Below are 26,290 nucleotides of genomic sequence, written 5' to 3'. Positions count from 1 at the left end.
CTGCCCTGAACACGGCTATCCGTAAGCTGAGTCCCTTTCCTTGCAACCAGAGCATCTCGGGCTACAGGAATAGTGCAGCTAATCACCAGTCACGGGGGACCTGAGAAAGAAAGCAGGTTTATTCCAGCACCAGACAAGAAGGCTCTCCCCTATATGCCCGTGTTTAAGAAAACCCATCTGCCTGTAACATTTCAGCATGTTTCGGTGCTGCACGGTCATGGCTGAGAACAAATGACAGGTCAGCTTCATTTCTGCAGCAAGGAACCCCTCTCTCAAAGTAGCAGAGCTAAGAATATCACCCTGCACAGTTCCCTATCTGCTATTGCACTTCCTCATTGCTTCTGATCATGACTGGGTTCCTGCTATGCTTCTTCAGCTCTTTTGCAACTCACAAGGACAGAAAACAGGCACTGCCGCATATGCACGGTTCCTGGAACAACCTAGTGTTTCTCCAGGGTACCGTGGCGCTGTCTAACTTGCAGGAGAGTAAGTGGGGGTTGCTAGCAGAAGGGATAGGTACCAGGGCTCCTGGGGTCTAGTCCCAGTTCTGCCATTGAATCACTGCGTGCACCTTGGCCAAACTACTTAGGCTGGTCTGGCTCCGCTCCCTCAGCCCAGCCTAACCCCAGTAAAATGGAGCGTGAATGTTGTTCCCATAGTAGGGCTCGCACCTCAATTATACAGGACAAGCTACAAGTATCACACGTGCACTGTGCTGTTTGCTTCCAGAGGCAGCATCGGCAATCCTCAACACCACCCCGATTCCTTCCCTCTTCACGTGCCTAGCGGTGGTTACAATCAGGCAGGGCCAATTTGGTGGCTCTAAATGCCTAAACTTCAATGGGGACTTCTACAGAGCTTAATACAATGCTCAGAGGAAGGCTCAGACCCCTGCAGCCTGTTCAGCCCCAAACAGATGATCAAGCCTGAGCTATGACATCCATCATCTGGTTGCACCTTGAGATACCTTTACTCTTGCTTCTACTGTAGTTGTGCTTGAGGCCCAAGACTTCTTTGTTCTAGATAAGAAAATAGAACAGACTGCCCAGGCCCAACAAAAGCTCCCAACATAATGAGATGTTTGGGCATGTAGCCAGGATGCCTGAAGAGCAGGCAGGAAAAGGTTCAGGCCAGGAGAAAGCAATATATGAAAAGTTTCAGAAGAGAGGGTGATGGACAGGAGCCTATGAAGGATGAGGACAGGAAAAGAAGATCCACCTAAGCTGGAAGCCCACTTAGAAAGCAAGAGCACAATGAAAATGATCAGAATCTAAAATCATGGGCTCAATTTTAAGTTGTCATACCCACTTGGCTCCATCCTCCGTTTTCAACACGCTGTAGTTCAAAGCCCTGTAATTTGATCAGCTGAATGCACAAGGCCCAGCCAGCACTACAGCTCCTTCAGAGACCAAGAGCTCTTTCACAGAGTTGCTACAGGCAAAATCATAACGAACCCAAAGCACTTTCCATTATAGCTGCAACAAATGAGTTACACGTGCAGGGAAAAGAGCCACTTGTTGAAAGTGGCTCAGCCGTTTTGCTTCAGGCCTTATCGTAGCCTGCCTGGCACTCATGCCCGTGCATAACGCAAGCAAGGGGAGATTGATTTACTGAAGGAAGTATCACAGGATGTGGGGTGAGCAAATTAGGAGCATGAAGTCAAGATCAGGCTGCCCGTTCTGACAGCTCTGGACTCTTGCAGGAAGCAAGATGAAGGCTGTCTGCTCCTGATACTTGGCCCAACTGTATAACTGACTTGTGTAGTGGAAAGCAAATTGGATTTGAAATTACATTCTGCGTGGCCGTATTAATCCCTACTGCAAGGAATCTCACGGAGATCCAAGTGAAAGGGGCTCACGGCAGGTCACACACATCACTCAACTCACCTGACGTTCCACAGCCAACTGGCAGAGCTTTCTATTCCCCAGTTTCAGGAAGGTATTCACCAAGTAACAGCTTGAAATGCTGCAATTTCTCTGTGTCTGTTTATGCTCCTTGTGGATCCAGTTCCAGCTCAGGAAGTCACGCAGACAACCGAGCAGGATGCACACATAACCAGCTGACAATAAACCCGCTGCAGCAGTATAGTCTTACAGCCAGGGTGGGGTGTAGGACAATAAGCTGATAAGATTGCTTGTTCCTTTATAAGTGGAGCTTGTTCAACAGGGGCACTGCTTTCTAGCTTTCCACTGTGCCTTCAGAGAATCTCTTCACACCCTTTCATCTGTGCCATCTATTTCTGAACCCTGGTGTCTGCTACAGCTTTTAGGAAATGAGGGATAACACTTCCAGCAGCATCCAATGGGCTTGGGAAATTAAATCTCATTTTGCTCCACAGACACTTAAGCTTCTAAATCACCAGAACACTTTTGAAAATGTGACCCAAGGTGACCAGGGGTGTGGCGTGTGCTCTTCCTACAACCTAACTGCTGAAACTTCCTTAGCCTGATGAAGGGTTATCGAACCCAAAAGCTTGCTTAATAATTGTTTTCCAACTATTTAAGTTGGTCTAATAAAAGATATCAGATTCACCCAAAGAACCTTGTCTACCCAGGGTGACCAGCATCCAGCCGTATGTATTATTGCAAGTTTTGCTCTTTTCCATCTCATTCCTCATGTAATCATTTGGTTGCTTTCAGCTACCCCTACATATCTTAGCAGAGTTCCACCTTTATGGTCTTTGAATGGTTTCTGTTAGCTTGGCTGGCCGATAGTGCTGGTTCGGTGTATTCCACCCAGTGTACTTGGCTGCAGCTCATTTGGTCTGTGATCGTGATGCCCAGTGCAGCCAGTTGGATTAGCTTCCTACAGTGGCTGTTTTCTCTTGCCTTGAGGAACCTAAATTATTTGGCAGTATTCAGCTTTTATCACTGTTCACCCTGTTTTCAAGATGAAATATCTTAAACAACCGCCATAAATACAGACTCCTGGGACATTCCACCGTGACACATTTTTCATGTCTGAAATGGACCATTGAATTGTTGGAGTGAATTCTTTCAAAATCAATTTCTTTTCATAGAAGTGCTTTACCTTTGACACCCCCCCCCCTTTCTTTTATGGCCTCCACCCAACAGCATCTTGTGAAAGGCTTTTAGCAAGTAGAGACCTGAATTCTTCTATGAAAGACCCGTAGGAAGCAGTCAGGACACTGACAGGACATCAGTGCCATCTTTTCAGCATGTTCAATCTCCCTCTGGCAGTGCCTGCAACAATTAATACTTGGCAGTGGTTTTCAACCTGTGGTCCATGGACCACTGTTGGTCCGAAAAGTTCTGAAAGACCTGTACCTCAATTTCCCCATCTACAACAGGGGACCCAGAGCAGGGGGGTTGGACTCTGATCTTTCGAGGTAATTTCTATGATAGGATTTCTATGATAATGTCTATACAACAGTCACGTCACAGGTTTATTTCACCACTATTTAAAGCACAGTCTCAGATGACACCTGCTAAGAAAGTGTGGTGAACTAAGGATTGAATTGGTTATCGCACTTTGCAAATTGCTGGACTTGGAGAAGGTGCTGAACAAGCTCACACCAACCCATGATATTATGTTTTTGAAAGGGGGTAAAAATTGCAAAATGGGCAGCAGGTGGTACGGGAAACAGGAAAGATAAAGGAGACTCCAGAGAAATGGCATTTTTGTAATTGTCAGAGACCTTACCACAAATGGTCCATCTTTGAGTCAGATGTAGTTCCCTGGCAAGTATGCAGAGGCCCCAGGCCTTGTGGGAACGCCTTCACTCTACCTTTCCAGCCATTTAAAGGCAAGAAATGAGCAGCGTTATCAAGCTACAGACTGTTTCAGAGGAAGTGGTAAATTTAGTCAGCCTTTTTTTGTTGGGGTGGGGTTTTTTGGGGTTTTTTTTGTTTGTTTGGTTTTTTTTTACACTTCTTCATCTCTTATGCTGAAAATGCAAAACTCCCAAACCATGAGAGAGGCAATTCAAATGGCTCAGAGCAAGATAATCCCCCTAGCAGCACTGCCAGCCTCACAGCAAGGCTTGGAATAGACTCCCTCCAGAAGTGGTGCAGGCAACTACTCTGGCCTCATTCAAGAAACGTTTGGATGCTTATCTTGCTGGGATCCTGTGACCCCAGCTGACTTCCTGCCCCTTAGGCAGGGGGCTGGACTTGATGATCTTCAAGGTCCCTTCCAGCCCTAATGTCTATGAAATCTACAGTATTTTAAACCAAACGTGGGCACAGTAAAAGTTATGCATAACTAAATCTCATAGCTAATCAAGCCTTGGAACTATAAATATAGCCAGTCCAAGATGACTTTAGTTGTATGAGGAAGAAGCTGGCACCATGTCTACACTGTTTAACAAGCCACATTTCCATGGTGATCATAAAAGGTTGAACGTTCTCTCTCACTCTCTCTTGTGTGTGTGCATGCGTATGTGCACACGTGCTTGCATAGCTGCACGCAGTGTCTAAGACAATATCTGAGAAGCTGTCCTGCACAGTCCTAGAAAGCAATTACAGATAATCCTGGTCATTTAATTTACCTTCAGAGAACTAAATCCTGCCTAAGCTGATAATGAAAGGATTTTGGGTTTTAATTTGCTACAATTACTCTTTGTTAAGTGCCAAGGCAGACAGGACCACCCAGTCCGGAAATAACCAGTGAAACAGTCTTCATCGTCTAAAATTACAACTTTCCACAAGCAGGATTTTCCTTTGGAAAGAGGTCTGGTTGGATTCATCCTTACCAAGAAACTTGCAAAAAGCCTTTAACTGAAAAGGGGGAATTCCAACAGCTGAGAGAGAAGAACCCTTCAATGTTTCTTCCCCTCCACCATGCACTCAGCCCTATTTCAGTGATCATTAATGAGGAATCAAACTACAGACACATTCTGTATTTTCTTTTTAATTTCTAGCAGACAATTTACATAAAATTCCCCTTTTAAGTTAGTGATTCATAACTTCCTGCAATAAACTACTTAAGGAGCAGCTTTGGTAAAGTATGGAATGAAACAACCAAAAAAAAAAAAAAAAAAAAAAGACAATCACAGCTGATTTTGAAACCAACACGTCACCAAATTTATATTTCAAAGGAAATCTGCCAAGCCATATTTTCTCAGAGCTTCCAAATGATCCACCTTCCTCATCCCTTGTCAGGTCTTTGCAGATGCTGGAGCTGCATTCTGTCAAGCAGTTTGTCATGCTAGATAACGGAGATTCGTCTTTACATGATTCGTAGACCTTGGATAGAGGACTCTAAGGTCTTGGGAGAGAGGAAATGTTAATCAGCATCCTGTGTTAAATTTATTCAGGCCTTCAAGCAAAAATATATGATGGAACAAGACAAAGAAAAACAGGAGATTCTGGTTCCTTCAATTCATATCCTAAGGCCAGAAGGGATCAGTTTGATCATCTATTCTGAGCTCCCAGCTACATAAGCCATCAATTTTTTCTCAGAAAATGGATTAAAGCACTTTTTAGAAAGATTAAATCTAATCTTAATTCCCCAAAATAGAATTCCCTCACTTGGCCCCAACCCTGGTCCAGGGCCTCAGCCACCAGCAGAAAAGCAACCAACAGCTCCTTTGCAAAAATTGTGCGTTTAGCCCTCAACTAGAGGACGAGCAGGCCAAGAGTGACATCTGCCGGCCTATCAGCAGTAGAACAGGAAACCTGGAGGACATTTAGCCTGACAGAAGCACCTCTGGCAGAGAAGAGGGCACGTGTAAAGGTTTTTTAGGGAAAGAAGTTCCATAAAATTGATGGAGCCCTACTCCTAATATGTTCCAGCTATGTTTCTAATAAGTAGGGCAACCTACTGTGGGAAGGGCAGGCAGCAATCTGTGGGATCTTGTGCTGAAAATGTAATCAGAACCTCTATTTTCCATGAAGAATGTCATTGTTGTTTTAAAACAAGTAAAAATCAGCCTAGAAGCTTGAAATATTTAAAGCCGTTCAGGCTTTTCCACCTTAAGTTTCTTGTATCCCTCCCCCCTCCTCCCCAGGTGCTTTCTTGCCACTCATTCTTTTCAAAGAAAAAAAATCTGTCAACTCTGGGTGTTGCAAAGACATTAAGCACAGTGCCACAGGAAGGAGAAAAAAAGAAAGGCACTGTGGACTTCTTGTTGCTCCAACAATTATTCTGCCCTCCTTAGCCACCAGACTTGCAACCAAAATCTGAAGAAATATGGGGGTTGGAAAGAGAAGAGGATTAGCAGGATTCTTTAGGGATATGAGAGGTCCCAGGAGAAAGTTAGTCTGGATTAGCACCATCTGCTCAGCAAAATACTTCTGCGTTTGTTGATTTGGGGATTTATCTTCCCTAAGAAGTTTCTAAACAGTCCTAAGGAGCCAGAGTCTAGAGTCCCCAGTGCTAATACAGTTTACATTAGAGGCAATGCCCAGAGAAAAACAAAGCGACTAACACTGCACCCAGGTCGCACGAAGTAATAAAAGCCTACCTTGAAGTCCCAGATGGTCATTGCTCCATCAATGCCAGTGGTGCAGAACTTGCGACAATCTCGTTTGTCTACCTCATAAATAGACACTTGGCTGAAAAACAAAGAAGCGACAGCTGTGAGACAGCCCTGAAAACTAGAGCACCAGAAAGTAGCAGGCAACATGAAATGTGCTTCAGAACACTGGATATGTACGGCTTTGAGAAATGCTCTATCCTTGTTCTCCCCAAAGAAGAGTGACATGAGTTTCACATATGCCTTCTGCCAGATTTTGACAGACTCCTTGGAAAAGAAAAGCAGGCAAAGCACCACATGAAAAGGATACTGCAGTGTCTGCCTGGAACCCTTTTGTCAGCTTTATTTTGGAACCTGAACTTGAAAGACAGTTCCCTGCCTCATGTCTTCAAGGAGCGAGAACAGCTAAGCAGTTCTGCCAAGGCAGGAGGATGGGAGGTAGCACTCGAGAGATGTGGAAAAGCACCCAGCGTTATTATAAAGCATGTATAATTTAAGCAATCTTTGCATTAGAAATGAGTGCCTTTTGTGCACAACTTCAGGCACCAACAGGAACATCGCATATGATTAACTTGTATTCACTTGTTTGAAGAATCATAAGCATTGAAATAAGTTTTTAAATGAGACAATAGGAGATGATTTGTTAGGTAATTTTTCTTTCTGGGTTTGGTGGCTCTAAGTAAATGTCCTTGATTCAACATATAAATCATATGCTACAGGTCTGAATTGTGACAATCGTGACATCTGAGTAAATGGAAATGATGTGTACAAATGTTAACCATTTACTTTCATCAAATTATGGAAAAAACTGGAGCAACTAGATCTCTTCATTCATGACATGTGATGCTTGCCCAAGATGTCTGAAAAGATGCTTCCCAATAGTCACCACCTGTGCACAGAGCCACAGAATTCGCCTGGTACAATAAGACATTTTACTTTCCTACAAAGTACTAAGAATAGGCAACTGTCAGCGTAAGATAAGGCCTGGAACATTTATCTGATCCGGTATCACAAATTCAAGACCTTTAGAAAGTCTCAAATATGTGCTGCAAACCAAAGTGTTCTGGATGCCCAGGCACTCACGTAATGCTGTTTTGGTGCAGCGTCTCCAAAGTAGTGTTGCGATCCTCTGTAGTGGCTCTCTTGTCCATGTTTCGGAAACGTTCCATAGCAGAAATATTGCGTTGGATGCTCTGTTTTGGAATGTCTAGTTTGGAAATGAAGGTCAGGGAACCACGTTCATCACAGTTAAAGAGCATAGGGCAGCAATCATGACCCTGCAAAGAGACATCATTAAAACACATCAAGGAAAAATATGTACCTAGCTAATTAGAAGCAGAGTCCTTACTTCTAGACCTCATTGCTGCAAAGCAGTAAATGCTGAGATGCTTTTGAAGAGCTTATTATTATTGTCTCACTCCATAATGTGTGCATTACCCTCTTGCTAAAGCACTACCACATTTTACAATGAGAAAACAAGAGACACTTACAGCTGCCACCACGCTGTTCTCAGAGACAAATGATACGCTCAGGAGTGGGAGGAACTCTGTTTTCAGCTGTGAAACCCTAAAACATAAGAACATTGTTGAAGGCAGGCTTCATGGAAACTCCTCTTTCATTTCAAAGGATACAAAAGGGCCCATTCTCAGACACGGCTACTAGTATAAACCCAGTTACTATAAGATGATGCATTAAAGTGACACAAGCAGGTTGTGGTTTACCTACAAGTAGCTTTAGCCTAGTGGAAGTGTCCTATACAATCTATTGCTGCCTTAAACCAATGTCATGGCCCCAGGAAATTAATGAAGAGAATACAAAAAGACAGTAGTCAATGTCTATAAAAATCCCACAGTATTTTATACTGTGTTGCTATGTAGCCAGTAGCAGGAGCCAGTTTTAACTGGAAAAGGTTTTCCAGGCTGAGAGTTGACATTATATAGCTTTCTGCGTGCAAGCAGAGACAGTAGGTTAAATATTAACTTCCAGCAATGATGATATTTCCTAAACAGAAAAGGCCCAAACTGGGAAGACAAAAAGTCACATTTCTATGAAGTTACCAAGAACTAAAACAGTGGTTAAGGTACCTGGTAGTTTCCCTTTCAAAAGGGAGTAGCTGGGCATTTTTGACAACATTAAAGGACTTCATCTTTCACATTTACAACAAATTCAAAGAAAATGAACTAACAGGCCATATTTTTGATGTCCTAGATCACCAGTATTATTTAACAAACTTTCTATTTATACTGCGTTCATCACCATATCAGAATTAAACACAGCTGTGCCTGGATTATCTTCTAGATCTCTCTGTTCACCAAACCCCAGAAAAGAAAGATTTCCTCTCTCCATTCTGAAGAGAAAGGAGCAGAGCTGTAAAACCGTCTTTAGATTATACAAATACAGAAAGGCAGTAAAATATGTATTTTTTTTCCTATCGGGCTGGAGAATGTAATAAGCCTTGTTAATAAATAAAGTGTTAAGAAGACAGGTATGAAATGGAGCTTTTGTGCAACAAGCAGCTTATTCCCAAAGCTCCTGTTACTACCATCAAACAAGGAGTGGATGTGTAAAGAATTAGGAAGGCTCTCAAATCTCTTACAGCCATTCCACAAGGGAACAGAGTTTCTCACCAGCATTAGTTTCAAAAGCAAAGAAACTGCACTGCTGTAGGAACTCCCCAAAAGGGAGAGAAAAAGGTGGGGCAGGGGAGGCAGTAAGAGAGGGAAGATGGCTTTTCTTTAATTTTTAAGAGCCATCCTGAATAGGCACCAGGGACAGTTTCAGACACTAAAATTCTTCCAGAACTGGATATAACAATCCCGGAAATGACAGCTTCATTGCCTGTGTTACAACTGGTTGTTTGCACTGCGGTTAAAAACAAAGATAAAAAAGAACACTTACATCATGTTTTTTGATGCATCAGCAACTGAAACAGTACTATCATGGCTGACCCAGGCGAGGCGGTTACCACTGGCAGAAAAGCTGACACTGTGCACCCATCCACCACTTCCAGCACCACCAAACTCTGACATTAGCTGACCAAAGGGCATCTTGGAGCCCCATGGTGTGCTGGCTGGCTTTTCATCCACTTCCTTAATGTAAGCAGAAAACACTCTGCAAATAAGAGACACCAAAGTGGTAACAGGAAGAAAGAAACACACTTCAACTGTGTAAAAATCTCACATTGGAGTCACTAGGACCCACGCTAATTATAGTGTGCTAAGAGGTCATAGTTTACAGTTTCTTTCAGCAGCAGACTACTATTGGGTGATAGCCTTTGGGATGAATGAAAGAGGCTGCACCTGCATAGGCAGCAGACTTCGCAGTCATTTATTATTTGCATAAGCAAGTACTAAATGACTGCATAGTAATGTTCTTTTTTTCCAGACGCTGCTGCTTAGGAGCTCATTACTACTGCGCAGTAGCATCATATCATGGTTAGCACCCACCTATGCACAGTAGCGTCTCATGTAGATACGCCCAGAATGCATCAAAACCTAAACTGTTAGCGTTTTTAACTTCTTTTCCCAGCAATTATTTATCAAGATGCATTTAAAATAGAAACTCTCCTCCTATAATCAAATTCCTTTTACATGACTCGGGAATGGCACAATATGGTGTTCTTGGCTGTTTCCATGGAAGTTATTATGACGTCACAAACACAGGATTACAACAGTAGCTAATCCACTGACCCAGAGAAGCGAACCAGTTAGACTGTTCTACTTGAACCTCATCATTATACCCACAGTGAAACATTGAGATTAAGAGCAGCAGTGGTCAAAGGCTTGTGGTCATAGTTAGAAATGAAGAGGAATTTTTAAAAAGGAGGTTACAATAACATTTTGTTTTATACGCTATGCATTAATGAGACACGCTTTTCAAATAACTGAATAAATCTGATTAATTTAGAAGAGGAATAAAAGGTTTTAATTGCAATAGCGTTAACAGATATGAACTATCGGAGAACTCGGAACTCTTAAGCACGAGTTAAATCAGCCCTGTCGGTTTAAAATGGAGTTAGCTATAAGGCCTGTACATAAAAGTCATTTACAAGAATTCAGGAGGAAGGCTCAGTTAATGTATGGAAATAGGGCATCATATATTAAAAGCAGCTGTCTTTGATACAAGGGAAGAATAAATTGGTCCCTGCTAATGAGAGAACTGGAAAGTGACTAGTGCTTAAAAAAAATCCTTTCATTTATCAAGGTTTCTCTTTGAACCATTCCGCTTTAGAATTAAAACAATCTCAGCTTGAAGGTCTCTATATTCAAAAGAGTGCCAGAATATGACCTTTATTTCCACAGCAACACAGTTCCAGCTACAACATGACACACACTTCTATGAGTTGTTAGCTATACTCCTTCTCTCTCTTTTTTCTTTGAGTAAGAGGAGAGACCATATGGCTCAGCAAAGACAGCCATCTTAAATGTTACTAAATACCAATCAACCTACAGCTCCTTTCACCTTCCCCCCCAAAATGTCTCCTGCTTACTTGATCTGATGTATACGACTAGCTAGTGCTGAGCTTGGCTGATCCACTTAATAACTTCCTTCAGAACCACTTATCCGCGCAGACATGTGCTGCAAGCCCAGATGCTTTTATTACTCTTGGCATAGAACTAACTATTCACCTGGAACCAGCATTCAAGAGATGTTTATTCACTGTTTAGTGAAGAAAAAAAATGCTTCTAGGCCAGTGGCACAACCTTTTTAGACTCAAGTCACATCTGGATAGACTCAAAGCACCCCTCAGAAAATCCCGATTTAGTTTTACCTCTTTTTTTGATTACAAGAAAAAATAGAGTAGTTTGAGCATTGCAAAGAATGCAGAAAGACCACAACTATGGATTTCTTTTAGAAATCATGTTTGTAACCCTAACACTGCTAACTTTGTGTGGCACCCTGCATCGGCCTTGAGAGGATTGCAGGGCACCGTGGTTGAGAATCACTGCTCTAGACAATACAACAAAGAGTTTTGGAAATGCAAATAGATATTTACATTTTTTTCCTTTGATGCACCTACACTGAAATTTCTTCCACTCTGATCAGATGCAGCTGGTATTAGGGTCCATCACATAATGTAAACTTTTAAAAATTAAGACAGAATGATCCCATGCCAGGCTAGACCATTTCCAAAGGAATAAAAATGCAGGGCAGAGTCCAGCAGAAAAAGTACAAAGTGAAAGTGTTTAGAAAACATTATTCTGTTCTAAGGAAATCCTTGAAAGATGCTGCAATCTACGGTACTTCCACATCACCTCTTGACATTCTTTAGGGAGGCCTAATTATACCGAACAGGGCATTATAAAAGGTATTTGATTCCAACTTCTTGGGGGCAGTCAAAGGGTATACAGAGTATCTTTTGAAATACAAGCAGCATTGGGAAAAGTACCCAAAGTACCAAGACAAAAAAAGTTAAGCCTACCATAACTGGCAATATCAAAGCAATTTATTCCAGCCTTCATCCTACAAGGTCCTAGCATGCTTTACAAACGAGGGTGGATAAAAATCAACAATTAAAAAAAAATAAAAAATTAATGGATTTTTTATTTAAATCAGATTTTTTTATTTAATCCTATTTTTTCTAAGATGCTTTAAAAATAAACTTATATATAGTTTTAATTTAATATTTATTAAAACTCAAAGATATTATCATGGAATCTGAATAATAACTTCTAATTATATAATTTTTGAGACAATATATTCACGTAACCTTTTTAGAAGTTTTACAAATCGGTCACAACAGGCCACGGACTATATTAGGGGCCCAATCTTATGGGGTTCCAGGTGGTTCCTCTATAGATTAGTAAAGATTAAAGAAAAACACTCAACCCAATGGGACTCAGTGCTCACTCTAAAAGATCCCATTAAGCGTCTCTGTGGTGCTTAGTTTGAGTTCTCAAACTGTGGATTTGTCTCTCCAGAGACCATAGGCAGACAAGGTTCTTTGGGAAGATGTGGTATCTTTTATTAGACCAACTAAATAGTTGGAAAAATTGCTCTTTGCAAGCTTTCAGGCACAAACGCCCTTCTTTAGGCATAGGGAGAATTTGCTGTCTCCAGAGATAACATCCTTGTTAGCAGCAGTATATGGAAATGAGAGAGAAGTCATGATTACCCATCCATCAGCCCTATTGTCTCTCTGCAAGTCTGTGTGCACACAGCCAAGCCCTTACCTTTCTCTAAAAGTGCAAAGTTTCAAGAAGTTATACAAATAATGGATATCAAACAACAAGAATGCACTTTTTGCAGAAAACAGTGATTAAGTAAAGGCTTCCTGAACCAGTGATTTAAATCAATTTGATTTCAATCAAACCCATGCTGTTACAAATACATATGAAAGCAGACTTGCACCTGGAATGCATCCATTTCTGGAGAGCAAAGGAAGACTGTTTAGAGAAGAGGGTGGCTTCGGACATGTAATGCTGATATGTACCACAGCCAATAAACATGGAGGGGACAATTTAAACAAGCTTGACTTTGTTCAGCAAACAGGAACTCACATGAAAAGTGACAGGCAACATTCAAAAATCAAGTGATTGTTGCATTTAATTTTGTACGAACATATATGTGTATAACATTTGGCCCTAGCATTTTTGTCTTTGGAGCCATTTTGAATACATATCCTATATCTAAGCTTTAATACTTACCTTATAAGATAAATAACTCCCCCCCCACTTTTTTTTTTTTTTAACCAGGTACAGATGATTACGTAAAATATGAACAACATATTGTCACCGTGCAGTTACCTCTGTAGTCCCTGACTCCACAGGGCATTCCCTGATGGACCCTGACACTGATTCACATTAATTTTAACAGATACTACATGCAGAGATTCATTTGTACCAACAGGCTTGGACAATCTAGGCCCAAGTGTGCAGTTCTTCTACACCAAGATCTCTGGCCACTGTTAGACTATTTCAGATGCATGGTGCCTGTCAGTCTGATTTCACACTGAGAGCAGCATGGAGCCGAATATAAAGCACGGAAGCAGAACTTGTAAATAAAAGCGCTACTCTATGAGAGTAACACTGACTCGTGCAGATAAACATTAAACAGCCAAAGCTCAGGTGTAGGGGCAAAGATTCTTCAGTTTTTCAAAACTATTTGTAGTTTAGTATGCCATGGCCTGTTTTCTATTTGGGTGGTGTGCACAGAATTAATAGTCTTATTGCTCAATGATCTGAACCACTAACACAAAACCTCTTTCAAAATATTTTACTGACTCTCACCTGCATTTGAAGTCACAGGATCCAGCAGCTAGCAAAACATTATTGGGGTGCCAGTCCAGGCTAAGTACAGTGGAGCGAATGGGTTTTTTAATATGTTTGCTCACCCACCTACACAAAAAGAAACAAAACTTTTCTATAGAAAAACATACATTTAACCAAAGACTAGAACAGCAGGCAGCAGAACTCCTACATCTGAAATCTCCCTGGCACGCGACTGGAAATATACCAGCCTTGTAACAGAACTGACATTTTGCTCCTTCCTTTCACCTTCTTCTATTCAGCTTGAAATGTTATAAAATCATTTTAAAAAAAGCCTTGGAGATTACAGATTCCACAAATCCAGTTCATGAATCTGTAGTACTGTCAGGCATCAATTACTACAACCAAACAATCATGAACAGACCTCTGTACCGAGGCAGATCTGCCTTTGAAACCAATTTTTTTTGAACACTTTAATAAACTGCAATGGTAACTCCTCCAGCTGTGGTCTCACTAATTTGACTTCGATGTAGTAGCTTCCCCATTCGGAAGACCCCCAAGAACAGGAACTCGCTGCTGAATCATAAGATCAGCAGCAATTACCTTCTTTTTTAGGATGTTATGAGTACACCCTTTCTGCAGAGAATTTTGAAGTGTTTTCTACTGGTTACTAATTTTTTTGATCATTTTATTTCATAATTGTTACAGGGATTTTGGTTTACTCTGTTTAAAAACTCATATTCTCTGATAAAAACCCTACGACCCCCCAAATCTGTGTTTTTCTATTAAAATGAAATGCCACTATATATTTAGGTATCAGCTGAACACAATATTTTATTGACATATTTACAAATTTAAAGAAATTTGGAAGCCTACCAGTGCCTCCATCACTATAATAAAATAAATTCTAAACACCTATACATTTGATGTTTGATTTTGGGTTTTTATCATGGAAAATCATAGTTCACCCTGCCCCCTTTGCTTGCCAGGATGCGGCCACAGCTGCAGCTGTGTCGTCCCCCACCCTCTGCTTTGTGGCGCTGAGCAGCCCTGATATGCCAGTGTCCTGTCCAAGCCGTTGCCCCTCACTCCCCACCCACAGCCCCCCACCCCCCAGCCCTGCTGGAGGAGGTCCCCAACTGCCAGAGCTGCAGGGCCAGGGACCTGGGTCTGGAGCCCTCTGCCCCACACAGCAGTGCCTGAGCCCCAGCTGCTGCCTGTGGGAAATGGCAGCGGCTGCTGCGGTGGCAAAGTGGAGCGTGGAGCCTGGCTCCCCCTCTCCCACAGCTAGAACGGAGCCCATCGGGGGGGGGGGGGGGTGGCAGTTTGGGCTCCACACCCTGGGGCCCTCCCACTAGGCCAGCAGGCAAGACCTGGAACAGCAGGGCACAGTAGGGCTGGGCAGGGAAGCTTGCTCCTGTCACTGCAAGCTGCGCACCATCACGGTGAGGCACCCCCGACCCGCCTGGGAACAGAGAGAGGCACAACTCTGCGCTGCCACCCCCACTGCTGCCGGGCGAGCAGGGGGCACCTCACCAGAATGGCACAGGGCTCATGGGGCACCGAGCTTCCCCACCCCACTCTGTCCTGCTGTGCCGGGTCCTGCCTGCTGGGTTGTGGAGACGCCAAGGGAAGGGCAGTAGGGTGGGTAGCCCTGAGCCTGCAGCTGCCAGCATACCTCCACCCTTGCCCCATGCACAAATCTGGGAGGCACATGCTCCCCATGCCCCTCAGGAGTACACACAGGGGCAGAGAACCAGCCCTTGGCCCCCTCGACAAGCTGCCTGTGGCTCTGTCCCACTCCCCACCAAGGCCCTGCGGCCGTGCATTCCAGGCCCAGCCTCAGGCCCCGGGCCCCACACACTGCCTGGGCTGGGAAGCAGCCCCAGACCTGCCCATCTCCATCACTACGGGCCTCAATTGCCCCTAGCCCCCAGCCCCTGCCACCACCAGACTCACCTGTGGGAGCTGCTCTCCAGGCTGCCTGGCAGCCATGTGTATGTGAACATGTGCACATGCACTTGGCACCCCTGCCTGAATCATCCTCCCCAGCTCCCTCCAGCGCCTTGCAGGCTAGAAGTCTGCCAGCCTGCAAGGGGAAACCCACTGTTTCCCACAGGTTTCTCTTTTAAAAGAAAAAAATCCAGGTTGTTTTTCTTAAAATGAGAAAAATGGGTTCTGCTGTGTTTTTCCATTGCGAACAGAAAACTCGGATCCCCGATTATTATGAAAGCTGTACAAACTCATATTAGATGGAAGTTACTCAGAATGTTATAAACTACAAAACAATTAAAAGCTACATTTATAAAAACATAACTGCTATTTACCGGGTCATACTGAAGGTCTACCTTGTCCAGTCTCCTGTCACAGTGGCAGAAAGTGGATGTTGAAAGGGAGAGGGAACAGGGTATGACCAGGGCTTTTTCTACCGCTCTTCTCTCACTTGCAGCCACCAGCATTTAAAGTCTAGGAAGTTCTGAATCAGAGGCTGTAACCCTAACTCCCATGCTCAATAGCTACTGATGTACCTTTCTTCCAATAATTTTTCCAATCCCTTTTTGAATCTGGCTAAACTGTCAGCTTTCACAACATCTGATGGCAATGAGTTCCATGCTCTAATTGCACGGTGTGTGAAAAATAACTTTCCTTTGTTAATTTTAAACTTACTACCTACTAGTTTCATTTGGTGACCCCTAGTTCTCGTCTTGTGAGCGTAAATCAATCCCTATTTAATTTCTCTTCACCATTTAGTATACTGTAAACCCTATCGTGTCCCCCCCAAGCACCTCTTTTCTAAACTGAACAGGCCTAGCCTCTTTCGTTTCTCCCTATATGGAAGCTCCTCCATTCCATAAATCATCCTTGTTGCCCTTCTCTGTACCTTTTCAGAGAGCCGGGATATGGCGTGATATGAAATATGGATCTGCGATTGAATGGCATAGTCCTCTGACTGACTAGCAAGACCCATTACTCTGTTGTAATTCTGTGGAAGTAGAGGGAGAGGCAGAAAATGGATGGGTGGGGAAGAAATGGCCATAAATCTAAATAGACTGATCTTGTATGCTTAGTTGTCAAACTGAATTTGATGTTTCTGAGCCTATCTGGCTTGGCACACAACAGTCAAATATGAAGTAGTTTTTTCCCTTCTGGAATTGCTCAGAAGATCTCTAATAATAGATGTATGAAGAAGGAGCAAATGACTGCCAAAAAGCTGTGATCTGTGCGCCTTCGTTCCTGAGACTCAAGGATCTTAGCCTGGTTCTACTGTTTTCCCCAAAAGTACAAAGTCTCATCCGTTGTTCCCCTGAGTATGTCCTTACCACTAAAAGGCAAGTCCTAAACAGCTGTCTGCACTTCTTTGGGGAGACAAGATGCTGATAGGAAAGTTTCACTTGGCAATCCCTGTGGCCAATGAACATACACTTGTGCTAGCTGCATTCAATACCTGTAAGGAAATTTTGCAAACAGCTGACCCAAAAACATAAGACTGTTATGTAACCTCTCCTGGAAACTTCACTATAAGATTTGATTGTCCCCTTGAAAGTATTGTACTCTTCCAATACCACTTGTTAGCTAGCAATCCATATCTTAAAAAAAGGGTGACAAATAAGTCTTTCTGCCACAGGTCTAATTGTTCTGGTGAGCACTCTCACAAGGAGAGAATTTTGGTGTCTGTTCAGATCTTAAATGACAATCAGTAAATGTGTTCTGTGTTCTTGACAAAAGTGAGAATGGCAGAGTTTAATGTCTGTGAGGTGCTTCTCAATTCAACTTTGTGTTCATCGTTCTATGTCAGAAAAAAGCTTCAGCCTTGATTTCCTAGTCTTCTCCTTGCATTTCTTGAAGGATCTGCAGTTTGTGCTCTACAATGGACTACAGCTTTCTTGTTGACGATAAAGACATCACATCCATCATGCAAGGGGATCAACTCCCCAACCCACAAGACTGAATTCCAAAATCGGCTCTTCTAACTGAAGTTAACTTTTATTATGCTACATGAAGTGTTTGCCAACTGGCAAAGAAAAACTGAAGTAAAACAGTAAAGTAGTAAAAAGCACTGTCACTAAAATGCTGTGATTGCTTTGACTCTCAAGCTGAATAGCAGTTGTGGCTGCTGTTCTTTCAATGATCTCAAGAAGACAGTATAACAGCGTGGCCTCTAGTGGACACTGCTAGTAAAGACACTGTAGGCTCCAGGAAGAGGGTACACACATACTATGAAGAACACATTTTTCAGGGCAACAACCAAGAAATTAGTTGTGTTGCTATTCATGGAGGTTGCCTAACTAAAACACAACATGATGTGGAAATATGTACCCTTTACAGCACTCAACATTTTGAGAAAGCCTACGTAAAAAACCCTGCAATTAAAAGCAAGTCTGTGGTCAACTAACTGTATTTTTGGATACAGCAAGGAATAAAGAAACAGGTCAATGTATTGCCTCACGTGTTAATGGAAAATGTGTCTCGTCTGCTCACCAGTCATTCTCAGATTCAAAGTAGCACACTGATATAAGACGAGCTCCACTTCCTACAGCAAATTTATTCTCCAGAGGAGACCACTTCACAAAGGTGGCTGCGCGATTAATTCTCAGAATCACCAGGGTTGGCTTCCACACACCATCTTTTTGACTCCAGACATAGGCATTACGATCTGCACCGCAAGTTACAATGCGATCACTCTTGGGCGCCCAGTCAATACCTGCAACAAAGACCTTATATTAATACCTTCTTTCAGTTCCCATAGAACCCTCGTTTACCATGATACAACCCAGAATGGAAACCACATCTATTGCCTTTGCCATGAAGACAGCCATCAAGACATTATCTTAAGGTTTCCCAGATCATTCATTCTTTAGCCATCATTTTTAAAAAGTTGCAGCTCCTGACTTCCATATTCATATCCCTCTTCAATCAACAGATTTTTTTGGAACGTAGGTTGTCGGATAAGGAAAAAGCTGTGAAAGCTGATCAGCAGGTGGTGCTCATAATAGACTCTGTGACAGTGGTTTTCAACCTTTTTTTAAACTCGAGGCACCCCTCAGAAAGTGCCAGCTCTTAGCTTTCACTCAGTTTTTGACTACAAATAATAGAGCCGTTCTTCTGTTGCAAATAACTCAGAAAGACCACAACAGGGAAGGATGGTTTTGATACTACGGATTCCTATTTGAAATCTCTAGGTTTATCTGGACATCATGTTTGCACACCTAACAGCATTAACACTGTGTGGCACCTTGTAGCACCCTTGAAAAAGATCAAGGCATCCCAGCGGGCCAGAGCACTGTAGCCGAGAATCGTTACTCTATGACATACTATCTGCACTATCTCCATTCTGAATATTAACTGATTTCAGTAAGAGGCCCATTATTTCAATAGCTAAAGAATCAGTAAATTTAATCTTTTCCCAAAGCTTCAGCATAGTTGTCTACTTACTGCTGCCAAACCACGCATTCAGGGCCTAAAAATTAGACAGTGCTAGCTTTTTACAAAGAATTAGCAGTCCTTATGTAGTAATACAATATTTATGTTTGCTTCATGCCTATTTAAGTTGTGCCATAGGGGAAAAAGTCCATACTAATGCAAAAGAGCAAATACAGGCTATAAACCTTTTAACCAACCTTTTCTGTCTTCCTATGAAATGATGGATGTTTTCAATTGGGAAGATTCCTAGCAGTGTTATTTCCTCTCTTTCCTTTAGCATCTTTTTTTTTAAGACAGTATGCGCAATCCTTAGTCTCCTGTCACAAAGTTATATTTAGACTTTCCTTAACAGCTTTATTTCAGTACTGAAAGATTATTCCTTGAGCATGCCATTAGGAAAAAGAGAATGGAAGGTACAAAAACAAAACTCAAGAGGAAAAACATGGCAGAATCAGAGACCTAATATTTTTAGAACTTTTATTTTTAGAAAGCTTACTGTCCAAAGCTTCCCTAGCTCATTTTAAAAACAAGTTTTTAAATGTTAAAATAGCAAAATAGCTCATATTAAGATGTATGTTAATTCTTCATTTAAAATAGCACAGGCCCTAATACTCTAATGTTAACAACAGTATTATGCAATATTGATTTCTGTAATAAACACAGAAAAAGCAGGGGAAATTTTATCCCAAGACACGAGACATTTGGCTTATTGCTAGTGGCAAAATGTACAACTAAAATGTGCAGCATTGCCACTGGAGGATGCCAAATCTTTGGTCCATTAAACCAGGTAAAACATTTGGTTTTCATGAAGACCGTAGACTGTTAAGCCCTTGCTAATAAGAGGCAGGCAAGTTTGGCAAAAGTGCTACAAAGTGCTATTTGTAGCCACCAGTAGGCAGAGAACAGCTTGTGGCTGGTATGGATACAGCAAATGCTAATGCCTATTTTAACTAGTTACATTTGTTCTGAGTATAAAACAAAAAAGCACCAAGAAATTTAACTCAAAAGGCAAATGCAGGACAATCCTAGAGATGCACAGAAACCTAGAGATGCCAATTTAAGTGTTTACATGTACATATCTCCCTTTGTGCCAAAATACATTTCAGCCTTTTATCCAGCCGCCAAACCTCACCAGCTCCGGCTTTCCTCGCTACCTACTTCTGCAATACAGAATGGCACTACCAATACAGAAGTCTGGGTCAATACAAATTAAATACAGGGACAGCATATTGCTGAATTCAGTATTAAAAAGAATACTGTATTGTTATAATGAAAAACCTTCTTTCATAAAATTCAACCAATTTGCAGTGGAATTTCCACTCTGCAGCAAACATCAAGGACTAACTGTAGCAATAAGAGCTACCTTTCAACAGAATATAAAGGATCTTGCAGAGTTATTTTCTGTTATCTTCCTTTCACATTTTACCTTACAAAATACAGTTTCTAAGACCCTTAAGAACAAAATGAATCACTTCCATAACTGTATTACGTGGCTCATCATACCTGTAATGTGCCCATTGTGTTCCTTCAGCTCGTGAGCCTTCACCCACTGATTTCCACTCTTCTTATAGATGTGAACTTCATGGTTATTAGGGCTAATGGCAATCTCTACCAGGGGGATAATCAAGAAGTAAGCAAGGTCATTTTTATCCCAAATTCTTTATTTGCAAAGAAGTTCCATTAAAAAATTTGCATTTCTTGGTTTCAAAATGTTACATAAAAGACCAGGCAATTTGGCCAGGGGGATTAAATCACATGAACACAGAATTCTGACTAAAGAAACTTGCTTCCAGAGTTCAGAATGCATTTTAGGGAATCTTCTATTTGGTGAAGCTCTAAATAACTTTACATCTGTGTGGTGACTGACTACCGAATACTCCAAAAGAAACATTAAAATACCAAAGGTTATAATCCAAATAAGAATGGAGAGAATTAGGGTATTAAGAGCTAGATCTAGTGCAGGGGAAGAGAGAGTTAAAAATGAGTGTAAGCGGAAGGTAACACTGCAATTGAAGTTGCAGGGCAGCTGATGTTACCCTAATTCTTAAGATTTTGCTCTCAGGACACCTGTGCTAACGATCTGCAAAACTAGTCTCCTATATGACAAAAATCTAGTAAAGGACTTAAAAGATCATAGCTCATCTTGTAGTTTTGGAAGGAGCAGGCAGGAGGAACAACATGCATCTAATACTGTTTCATAATTGATGCCATGTTCTACTGGATAATTTTTTTCTTTTTCAAAGTTCTAGGTCAAATTTCTATAAATATACTGTTTTGCATCGTGCACAAAGTAACTATAAAAGGGAAAAAAATAAAAATAAGGTACTTACGAGTACGATCTCGGTTCCAGGCATGGCAGGTTATTGGTTCTAGTAAAAATTGATGTAGGGACATTCTGAATAATGGATATCCTGATGTTTTAAAAGTGAAAAGGCTGAAAGATGTAAGAGTGAAAAAATAACATTTTAAATGACATATTTATGCCAAGCCATATTTTTTAAACGCTTGCCAAAGTTCTTCCCTTCCATCCACTACTGTAGTTTAATTGTGCAAGATGACTACTAGTGGAGTAGGAGTACAGATTCTTAACAGAAAGCTGCCTTTGTTATCTCAGTATGTGTAAAGACCTATTTACTTTGGTATGCAAACTAATTTTGTTTTTCTGTGTTTAAAATAAAAGATAATGAGCACTCTGTAAGAACTGGAAATAACTATTGCTTCTTCACATACCTTGGCAGGTAAAAGAAAGACAGGCCAGGCCATCTCAGAGTTCTGAAATGTCTAAATAATGAGTGATTCTCAACCAGGGTGTGACAGCACCCGGCGGTGCTCCGAGATCCTGTCAAGGATTCCATGGCGTGCCACGCCATCTCGGCACTCGCAGGTGTGCAAGCATGATTCATAAGATAAACCCAGTGTTTTCAAGCAGGAATCCACAGTGCCAAAAACATTCTGACCTGTTGTGGTCCAAGTTATTTGCAACAGAAGAACTGCTCTATTATTTTTCTGTAGTCAAAAAAGAGGACAAACTAAGAGATGGCATTTCCCAACTGGTGTCTCAAGTCTATTGAGGGGTACACCTAATCTAAAAAGGCTGAAAACCGCAGGTCTAAATAAACCTAAATAATTTTATGATGAAACTAGAACAATTTTAGAAAGAGATTATCTAGTTTGAGGGAGATCCTGGTACACTGCTCTGATATCCTACTTAATGAAAGCATACAGACGAAAGATTCAGTTTCCTGACTTGTATAATTTTCATATTAATATATAGATGCACTTACATTTAACTGAAATGTAACTACATTATTTTGACACGCTATGCAATAAAACTATACACATGTACACTAAGAAGTTACTTCTAATTAGCTATGAAATAACTAGAAATGCTTGGCTCAAGGAATTTTTTTCCCCAAGAAACCCAGACACTACAGTGATATGTTCTACTATGTAAATATTACACTAATTGTAAAGTTAAAACCTTATTTACAACTGTGTCAAAACAGATCCACCAGATAAATGCAACTGAAAAGCGTACTGGTAATCATATAGAAAGCAATTTCAGGGTTAATATATTCCAAACGCACAACTGTCAAAAGCATACAATAAAAACAACCAAAAAGGGCGGCAGATAACATCACAGCAATTTAAGTCACCTGTAATATTCAAAATATGTACACCCAAGTGCCTATGACTGGATTTGCCAGTTCCCTCCATTGTTCGCACATTCCTACTACTTTTCATAGCAATTGCTCTTTGGCTAATGGCTCAGTTCAACCCCCCGCCCCTGCCCAAAATGCATCTAAAAAGAAAAATCCTAGTGATGTCATTGCAAGACTGCTACATCCATTAGAGTCTGAAATGGCAACATACCCAAGTATGGCCATGTTAGCAGAGGGTGGAGACTGTAGGGCAAGGTAGGAATTCAGAAGCAAACAGGAAATGAATGGCAACCCAATAGAAACTTGGGAGTGACTGAAAGATGAGTAAACTTTTTACTGAGTTTAGACATTAAACTTACACTAGTTTAACAAGTGTACTAAAGGTGCTATGGCCTTGAGGCGTAGTCAGAGAGCATTAAAACAATGCAAATATTTTGAAAACAGGTTATTTTCCTAATACTTAAATGCTACATTACCTTGCACTTAGGGAAGCATCGGGTAAATTTACTTCTTAAAAGGGCATTCTGAGGGGAAACAAATTGCTAAAAACTTCATATAAATAAAACGCCAGCTGTAATTTTAACTGCCCCATGATCTTCCTAACATGTTCTTTTACTGTTTGTATTCTAGTATATGAATCTAAACTATTATTAAAGAGGTTTATCCAGTACTACCAAAATAATTAGTGGTGTTATGCCTTCACACTCATTAGCAAGAATCTGAATCACCTCTGACCTTGGGCAACCATGATTTGAGATTCCACTTGTTAATCTAAGCAAAATGTGTTGGCAAATCGCTTTTTTCCAGGTTTTTGTATTAGTGCTCGCTGGTAGCACTACATTTCCATATACAGAAAATGTGGAAAAGCCGTTCCACCAGCAAGGATTGCTCAGCCCTTTTTTATCTTCCCAAAATATAATAGTGCCAAATATATATAAAAAAAATAGCTATTTTTCTATTTCAAACCACTGTTCCTACCATAATCTGATACTTTCATAATACACAGGCCTCGTGTTGGAGAGACACTCCTGTCTTCATAACATCGACTTTATACATTTTACTCATGATCCTTGTGTTTGGTCCTGAAGCTTATGAAAAACGTTCATGACAACTGTTGTTCACCTTAGACAGATCCTCCATATTCAGCACTAACCTAACATATTCTCTTGTTCCCCAAAGGTGGAAGAGAGTTTTGATCCACTCTTCCCAACTGACAGTGTCCCTCCAGGGAATAAATCCTCCTGATGAGCTTATGTTCAAGCTGTCTTCACTTGTATCGAGTGACAGTAGTGTTTGGGAGGGTCATCAAAACAATTCTCAAAAAAGAAAGAAAAAAAAAGAATACCTCCACACCCTGTTCTCATTTGGTATCTGCAATCTCCTTTTCCTGACTTGATTTATTTTTTTACCATCCCCCTGAAAAGTCTTCATGCAATTTTTTAGCTATACTCATCCCTAAGCACTATGCAGCTGTTTCCAGGGCAGCGTTCTCATTCATACCAGCTGATCCCACAACTCCTCAGCGTTACTGACGCGCAGCAAAATTCTCGATCCACGATAACATCCGTGTCAGACAACGCTCTGCCAAAAAAAGCTATTTTCAAGGATACTGCCGTTCCCTAGACACTTCATGCGCTCTATCCCGCAGAGCCGCAACCCTCGATTTCCCCCATTCGTATGCCGGTAGACTTAAGACAAGGCTGCGACTCATTAAGCGCTGTCATGCCCTCATCAGTTAATTTTCTACTAGGATGCTGCTGGTCCCTCGGCGCTCAACACGCCCTGTCCAGCAGCGTCAACGCTCAATTTCCCGGGTTCGCACGCACACGGACTAATACGAAGCCTGCGACTAATTCAGAGCTGTCACAGCAGGTGAGCTCTTTTCCGTCCCCTAGATACTCAACCCACGCTATCCAGCACCGCCACGGCCTCCACGTCCAGCGCTCTTGTGCACGCGGACCACGACCAGACACGCCGCGACGCACGAAGCGCTCTCGTACCCTCACCCAGAGCAGGCGGCTATTTCCCGAAAAAGCTATTTTCCAAAACGCCGCTGTTCCCGCGGCACCCAACACGTGCCGTCCGCCGTGACACAACCCTCGGACTTCACGCGGGCTGCAACTCCTGCAGTGCCGCCGAGCCCTCGCCAGCGATATCCCCAAAACAGGACGTCGCCGCTCCCCGGGCACTCGGGGCGCTCTGCCCAGCAGCGTCGCGGCCCTCCGGGCCCGCATGACGATGACAAGAAAGCTGGAGACTCGCCGCCGTGCCCGTCGCGCCCTCCCCGGGGCGGGGGGCTGGACGCTCGCTCCCGCCGCGCTGATTTCCATCGCCGTGCCGCATTGGGACGAAGACACAGACACGTCCTCCGTCCCCTACACCCACCTGTCTCGTTTGACCCATTTGGCCCCCCCACTCCTCAGGACTCCCCTCCCAAAGGCGACTTGGGGCCCCCCCAGCCCCGCTCCTAAACCCCTTGGGCTAGGAGGGGGTGGGGCTGCACCCCCTCCCACATCCCCACACGGGGGGGAGGGGCTGCACCCCCTGCCCCTCCCCCTCCCGCACCCCAACGCATCCTGCGAGGGGGGAGGGGCTGCACCCCCTGCCCCTCCCCCTCCCGCACCCCCGCGGGGGTTGGGGGAGGGGCGCGAGCCCCCACAGAGGACCCACTGTCGTGAGGGGGGCGGAGGGCGCTTACCTGGTGAGGGAGAGGGGAGGGGAGGGCGGCCCGCGGACTCTGGTCAGTCCACGCGAGGCCGGAGAGGGAGCGGCCGGCAGGGCCCGGCACTGACAAGGGATCCAGGAAACTGCCACTGCGCCTGCGCGGCGGCCAGGAGCCCCTGGGCGCACTGCGCCTGCGCGAGGGAGGCAAGGCGGTGTGGGGGAGGGCTTGGAGATGCCGGGAGTCGCCCCTTCCCCGCCGTGCACATGCGCATAGAAGACGAGCCGTTTTCCGCACTCTCCAGGGGGAAAGGCGAGCAGTGTGGGACTGAGGGAACAGTACGAGCATGCGCAGTACGGGCAGCTTGGAGGCCAGAGTGGAGCCTGCGCAGTGAGGGTAGTGAAGGGAGGGAGTACTGCGCAGGCGCGGGTTGGGGTTGCAAGTGCATTGCTGCTCCTTTGCAAGTTATTGCAGGGGTATTTGGGGCTGGGGAGGAGCAGGGTGCGAGCCCTGGGAGGAGGTGGGCTCCTCAGCGTTGCCCAATCAATGCATCTTTCATTGACCTCTTCCTGGGTTGCAGGTGTGTCACAGCCCTGGCAATGCAGCATGGCCCATGGGCTGCCAGGCTTTGTCCAGAGGAGCACCATGGGGGCCTTGCAGGATGCAGCCCTCACTGCCCAGCACGTAGGCTGCACCCTGAGACAGCACCTGTTACCTTCAGCAGAGCTCAGGCTTTTCTCCAGACTGAAGTCGGTTCCTTATTCCCAGTCCCTTTTTCAAAGCTTGTCTTTACACAGTTAAACTTTGGGAGCAATAATCTACTTCAGCCTCACAGCTGTGACCCTGTTAGCCCTGCACTTGGGGCGGCACACTCCCAGGCACTGGTACAGGCTGGGGA

At 43.1% G+C, this 26,290-nt stretch overlaps 1 protein-coding gene and 1 long non-coding RNA gene across 2 annotated transcripts in view; one reads left to right on the top strand and one right to left on the bottom strand.

The window, feature by feature from the left end:
* Window positions 1-26,290, top strand: part of LOC132244668 (uncharacterized) — a 36,213-nt gene that overhangs the window by 2,175 nt on the left and 7,748 nt on the right. The gene's annotated exons all lie outside the window — the stretch shown is intronic.
* On the bottom strand, window positions 4,857-25,543 carry ARPC1A (actin related protein 2/3 complex subunit 1A). The gene is made up of 10 exons (XM_006277322.4): window positions 25,429-25,543; window positions 21,399-21,502; window positions 20,572-20,676; window positions 18,127-18,349; window positions 13,669-13,776; window positions 9,338-9,550; window positions 7,930-8,005; window positions 7,523-7,716; window positions 6,428-6,518; window positions 4,857-5,229 (listed from the first exon to the last, which is right to left on the bottom strand). Exons 2-10 carry the CDS (start codon window positions 21,460-21,462, stop codon window positions 5,191-5,193), a joined length of 1,113 nt encoding a protein of 370 aa, XP_006277384.1. The 5' UTR covers window positions 21,463-21,502; window positions 25,429-25,543; the 3' UTR covers window positions 4,857-5,190.

Source organism: Alligator mississippiensis, chromosome 13 (genome assembly GCF_030867095.1).
Source record: "Alligator mississippiensis isolate rAllMis1 chromosome 13, rAllMis1, whole genome shotgun sequence".
Lineage (NCBI taxonomy): Eukaryota > Metazoa > Chordata > Crocodylia > Alligatoridae > Alligator > Alligator mississippiensis.
This window is presented reverse-complemented; position numbering and strand designations above follow the sequence as displayed.